Source organism: Lactuca serriola, chromosome 5 (genome assembly GCF_051521515.1).
Source record: "Lactuca serriola cultivar US96UC23 chromosome 5, Lser_US96UC23_V15, whole genome shotgun sequence".
NCBI classification, from domain to species: Eukaryota; Viridiplantae; Streptophyta; class Magnoliopsida; order Asterales; family Asteraceae; genus Lactuca; species Lactuca serriola.
In genome coordinates, this window is record NC_136412.1 from 238928424 (window position 1) to 238934768 (window position 6345).

Genomic DNA, 6345 nt, shown 5'->3' on the forward strand with positions numbered 1-6345 from the left:
TATTCACTTGTGAATATTAGATGGTATATTCACTTATGAGTATTAAATTATATTTCATATGTGAATATTACATAGTATTACATGGTATATCACATGTGAATATTACAGAGTATATTCACTTGTGAATATTAGATGATATATTCACTTATGAATATTACATAGTATATTCACATATGAATATTACAAGGTATATTCACTTATGAATATTTGAAGGTATTTTGACAAATATATATAATTTTTATATGTTATTTACATATGAATAACATACATACTTGCATATTTGTTTTGTGTTTTTAATAATGATATACTGATTCAAGTGAGAAAAACATATTCATATGTGAATATAACGTGGTAATTTAGTTTATGCATTTCATCAAACAGTTGGAGTGCAAACAAGTTAACTATTTTTAAAATGTTAAAAACATCAAGTTATCAATTTCAAATCATCATATACTTCCGATTTCGACTTCAGATGCGACATCCTATCTCTGATCGATTTCTCAATTTGATTTTGATTTCCGAAAATCCGATTGGGAACCTGTGAGTACCGATTCTAAGTCCCTCAATGTCGACTGTGACTGCGAGTCCAGAACTCCGATTCCAATTTCATGAACAGCGAAGAAATTCCGGTTTAGTTGAAGAAATCTTGATGATTATTGAAGGTTGGAGGAAAAATTTTGATGATGAACGAACAGTTATCGAATTCTCTATAGTTACGTATTTTAGATTGAAGGTTATTACGATATTTACAAGTTTGTCACCGTGTATTTTATGCTTAGATTAAATGAGTGGCTGAGAATGATTCCCCCATTTCAACCTTTTTTATTTTCTCAATATATATATATATATATATATATATATATATATATATATATATATATATATATATATATATATATATATATATATATATATAACATAATATCCTCATTTTTATCTAAAGTAAATATACATATATACATATATATGCATTGTATATTTGTATGTTATTTAATTTATCCACTTGCAAACTTTCACCGACGTTGACGAATCAAACTAACAATTTGTTAAGCATCAAAGATATTAAACAATATGAAGATAAAGATCAAGATCCCAGCACCCAATTGCAAGACACATAAGGGCTGAGCACGTGTAATATATTCCTGCCACGTAACCACCACGTGGCAAATAAGGGTTCATTATCCCTTACAACTCCAACTATAATTAAACACTACTGGCAAGAACGGCAAAAAAGTAAGAAGGTAGAAGTCAACATGTCAGGAGCCCAAGGAACTCTGCCGCCGGGAAGCACGACGGCGACAACATACCATTCTGTGCCGGGAGGAGAGAACCAGAGTCGAATGGATATTCACTCGAAAGAGGACGAAGGTAAGGTTCAGATTGACAAACTACAAGACAAGGTGGAAGATTGCGCCGGACGTGGTGGCCCCATTTTCGGTGATGCAGTGTCAGCCACCGTTGAAGCTCAAGAACAAGGCCGTCCAGACAAGCCAGACCCTGGCGTTACCGGCACCGGATAGATTACTATTTACTACTACTTATCTGAATAAACTGCAGTCTTTTGCGTAGTCTATGTTGGTGTTCAGGTTTTTAGTGTTTGACAGCTGTATGTAAAAGTTTACATGAATGGACGTTTAGATTTTTGGACCTTTGCATATAACGGGTATACCGTATACGTAATGTTAAATGTGTATATACATTTGCATGTCTGTACGTATTCTGATTGATAATTATGTATACATGCAGTATACGTATTTTCTAGTTTGGACAAATGATATCTAATTGATTAATTGCGGCTATTTCCATTTTCCGTTATCAATTTCTTAGAAAGTGATCGGCCTGGAGAGTGGAGAAAACCTTATTATTGCCAAACGTCAATATGTCCAAACATGAAGGTCAAGAAAAAATTAACTTCCTAATATACTCCAAAAATGTTTTTTATCTAAAACTAACGAACCTGCGCTTACAAAATATAATAATATATTTGAAATTTTTATAAATATATATTGTTTTAAAGATATATCATTTTTATATATGGAAGTTCAGTTATTTTTTATTTTTTAATTTTGATAGAAAAATCGTATTAGAAGGATCTAGAAAGAGTATGGGAGTATTTGGCCTTTATCAAGGCGATAAAAGAAAAGGTGGATTTCTTTGAAAGTTTCGGTTTCAACAAGACTTTTAATCCATCTCTTTACCTGGAAATCTTAGACTTAGAGCTACATCTAAGAAAATGGTCAATCAAAGTTGATTAAAGATTAAAGAAGCTTTAAACAAAGTTGATGACTAGGCGATGGGAAGAAGGCATTGGAGAAATAAATGATAATTACTTTTGTTGAAACTTGAATTGTATTAAACTATTAGGATTTGTTGCGTTGTATTAAACTATTTAGATTGGTTGAATTGTATCAAACTATGACTTTTTGTAGTATGTTGCTATTTGAAGTTATGGATTCCATATCAGGGGAAAACATCCAATGAGGAAACGGATTGCATAGATTAATGTGAATAGATGGCAAGGTTGAAGTTATGCTTTGAAGCTGCTTAGTAAGTTTATGAAAAAAAATAAAAATAATAAAGAATATTGGCATTTGGCAAAGATGCATGTAGGGAACATGTTCTGGTGCTTTGTATAAGGCATAAGATGAGCAATACAATATACAACTTACAGATCAACTTGTTGATGCAGTTGTGATTAAGAACTTAAAACAGGTATAGTCAGTCTTGTTTTACTTTTTGGAAGAACCAAAACCTCCAAATCCCATCATAGCTGCAACATCGGGGTCCACCTCGATTTCCTCCTCTACTGCCTTCTCTTTCTGTTCAACAAAAAAAAAAAACACAACACATCCTTCCTGCATTACTATTTACTATTATCTTTTTATTATATAACTTTATTAAGTGAGGCCACAAATGTTGGTGAAAATTATATTACCTTCTTTTCCTTTTTCCTTTCTCGCCTTTGACGCTTCTTTTCCTCCTCTTCTTGCTGTTGTTTTAAGATCCGGTCATCAAGATCTGTTTTTTATAGAACAACATCAGCTACCAAGTATTCACCAAATGGGTCTAGGGAGGGTATTTACGTCTTTTACACTGACTGAATCCATCCCTATCCCTTTCTTTCATCACCTTTTCTCATTTACATTTGTTACTAAATCATGATCCAATTTATTCATACCTTGCTCGGTGAAGGTTCCAGGATCTTTTCGCTTCTTCAGGTTTTCAAATCGCTGCTGTACCTGTGTTTTTCCAATAAATAATGTGCCTCAAAAACACATATTTTCCTAAAAATTTTACATTTCCAACAATTTGGTGAATCAAGTTATCAAGGAACCTAATAAGCTACCTGAAACTGCTTCAATTATATATATGCAAGTTTCCCTTTTAAATATTTGCTCAAGTATTTTTATGTTAGGCTGGATTTGTACCTGTTCAAGAGATGCACGTTCTACACGCATAGACATTCCCAAGGCTCTTTGATCTGTAGCAAAATAACAATACAAATATATAAATAAAAAGAAAGTAAATCATGAATTATAAATAATAATAATAATAATAATATCTTTACATATGAATTAACTACTTACGTTTCTTCCCATTGATATGGTCCAAATAGTTTGCAGAGTCTTTCACTACACATTCACAAACAGAGCAGAAGTATCCAGCCTACATTGAATCAATTAAATCTTAGCATACCCATCAATTTTCATCATACTTTGAACTCTAGAACCATTTTATTAGAATTCAATTTTCGTCAATTCAACACAAAAAAGGGTAACAGAATGCATGATTGATTATAAAGTTTACAAATTTACCTGCTGGCTAAGGGGTGCAATTGGAGTGACAACCTATCAAAGAAGAGAGGCATGAAGGAGTCAGAATAAAATGTTCAGTAAGAACCAAAAAAAATTCTATTATAACTTATAACAAGCTTCATTAAAGCATAAAAATCAGGAGTGACCACAACTTTAAAGGTGAGAGTTTGAAGGGATTTAATCTTGTCACATGGAATAAATGCACATGTATACTATATACAAATACGTACATAGATATGTGTGAGGATATAAATGTGTCAAGAAAAGTGGATAAAAACAATGAAAAAAGAGAACACAAGTTCTTGAATCACCACCCAGATAAATGGTGGTGTGACGCCTTGTTGTAAAGCTGGAATACACATCAATATTGGTCTACTCCAACACATCAAAAAGTGAGGTTTAAATTATGTCTGGTGGTTGTCAATTCATTCTTTTCTACACTAGTTGCTTAAATTAATGTAGTTCTTGTTTCCTGCTGTTGGTGGGCCCCCATATTCTTAACAAAGAGCATACAAGCTAAAGTTCATAAAACAATCAATCCTAAAATAACAAAGTAACACTAGCTCTTATTTCATATCCATGATATTTTAATCCATATGTTTTTCCTTTGGAAGGGACATGAACAGTACACATATTGCTCTTACTTATTAAAGGCCATAAACTTGTAAGATCAAAGATACAAAACGTCAAAAACACACTTAAGTATCATTATTTAAATCTTGGGTGCCTCATTAATTCAGAACCACGATTTCTGGATGACTCACAAACCACCCACTTATAAATATAATTATATATTTATATGGGCAAAAACTGAAAGGGCTGACCTGAGTCTTCCCCAAGCGAGAGTTGAGGTCCACTTCATAATCTCTATGCTTCAAGGGTTTCCTTTGCACTGGAGGACCTTTTGCTGCAATCAAAGTTTGATTGAATCTTCTCAAAAATCTTGATTAGACAAAAATAGTTTGTATGCATGCATAGACCAATATGGAAGACACTAAGATAGTTAGGTTGCAATGTGCAAAACAAGAATGTGGGAAAGGGGAGGATTTTTCTTTTCAGATCCAAAACTGAAAACGAACAAAATATACACAAACACGCCAGCTTTATGTTTTATCTCATAATAGAACTCTCTTCTTAATCAAGTTTAATAAGCCATAAAGCGATCAAACGTATGTATTCTTTCTGGGAGAACAGGTGAGAGAAAATGAACTCTTTTACTTACATTTAGAACGGCCTTCCAACTCCTGAATTACAAATGAAGACAACAAACCATCAGAAGAAATCAAAATGGAAATGCGCAAAAGCTAACAAAATCAGCAAGCACCGAATTGAGAACCTTTTCTTCACGCTCACGAGCGCGTTGCAGATACTCTTCTTTGTCGAATTTCCTTCTGAAAGTGTTGTCAACTCCAGCAGTCTACATACAGTGATTGAAACTATTGTTAAAACAAACCAAACAATAGAATAAACTAATCCAATCTGTGATTTGCAAGCCCTGACAGATTCTGATTAAATGAAGGGAGGGGGAAGCTTACATTGTTGGGCTGAGCCATTGCTTGGAATTAATTAGGGCTTAACGAACCAGGTGGTATTTCTCAGTCAATTAAAATCGACACTGGATGTAAATTGGTGCTGAAATCTTGGATTATGGCTGGATGTTACTTATTACGCACGAGAGAAGAGGACGGAGAAGGTTTTTATTCAATTTGGGGCTAAACTTAAAACCCTAATTCTATTTCCGATAGATCGGATGAACACCGATACCCCCGAACGTAATTTCGACTTGACTCACGAATGTTTGAAAATTAAATTAATTTATTGACAAAATTGTATAAATGGTTCTATTGTTGTTAAAAATACATGGTTTTAATTCAAAAACTAAACCGTTGGTTGCAGAGAAATATCTATAAATATATATTTTTTTAAATATAAAATAATTTTATTGTTAAATTTGATATAATAATTCGTATACTAAATTGATATAATATATTGATTATTTTAAATTATATGATAATATATATATATATATATATATATATATATATATATTTATTATAACTACATAATCTCAATCGTTTGAATGACTTCTACTCATGAGTTACACATGAATAAAATTAGATATAATATATAGTTTAATGTTATTTATATTTGTTATTCTTAATTAATTTTTTAAAATTTATTTGTTTAATGTTTTAATTTCAATCATTATAATTATTTAAAACAACAAACATTATTTTTTATTTTAAATGTAACAATATAATCATTTATATAGAATTATTTTTAACTATTGTTATTGTAAGTTATTTTAAGCTACTTATTTTAAAACTTTTAACGATTATAAAAATATATTTAGGAAATGTTTTAGATAAATTGATATTATAATTTAGTTTTTGCATTTATTATTACAATCTATCACTTTTAGATATTTACAAAATATTCTTTGCTTTTTTAAAAATGGAATTGAAATTTATATTTAAGTTGACACTATAATATTATATTTAAATTAACAATTTAAGTATTTTCTTTAAAC

The 6345-nt window shown here is 31.1% G+C and overlaps 2 protein-coding genes across 3 annotated transcripts; one reads left to right on the forward strand and one right to left on the reverse strand.

The window, feature by feature from the left end:
• Positions 1-1206: 1206 nt before the first annotated feature.
• LOC145051508 (seed maturation protein) lies at positions 1207-1647 on the forward strand. The gene has a single exon (XM_078999455.1). The coding sequence runs from the start codon at positions 1254-1256 to the stop codon at positions 1518-1520; it is 267 nt and encodes an 88-aa protein (XP_078855581.1). The 5' UTR covers positions 1207-1253; the 3' UTR covers positions 1521-1647.
• Positions 1648-2566: 919 nt separating this feature from the next.
• Positions 2567-5599, reverse strand: LOC145053792 (C2H2 and C2HC zinc fingers superfamily protein). 2 transcript variants are annotated; one of them, XM_079001894.1, is made up of 10 exons: positions 5351-5599; positions 5152-5232; positions 5038-5059; positions 4640-4722; positions 3816-3848; positions 3588-3666; positions 3429-3481; positions 3179-3239; positions 2936-3018; positions 2567-2819 (listed from the first exon to the last, which is right to left on the reverse strand). In XM_079001894.1, exons 1-10 carry the CDS (start codon positions 5366-5368, stop codon positions 2730-2732), a joined length of 603 nt encoding a protein of 200 aa, XP_078858020.1. In that variant the 5' UTR covers positions 5369-5599; the 3' UTR covers positions 2567-2729. The 2 variants fall into 2 exon arrangements, with proteins under 2 accessions (XP_078858020.1, XP_078858019.1); XM_079001893.1 differs by having other exon boundaries at positions 2567-2855; positions 5351-5517.
• Positions 5600-6345: the final 746 nt, after the last annotated feature.

Bases quoted from the DNA above. Each gene is read 5' to 3' on its own strand.
- LOC145051508 (XM_078999455.1), top strand. From the start codon at position 1,254: ATGTCAGGAGCCCAAGGAACTCTGCCGCCGGGAAGCACGACGGCGACA.
- LOC145053792 (XM_079001893.1), bottom strand. The intron at 5,060-5,151 runs GTTCTCAATTCG...TTTGTAATTCAG, and splicing joins CTCGTGAGCGTGAAGAAAAG to GAGTTGGAAGGCCGTTCTAA. The intron at 3,019-3,178 runs GTATGAATAAAT...TATAAAAAACAG, and splicing joins TGGAACCTTCACCGAGCAAG to ATCTTGATGACCGGATCTTA.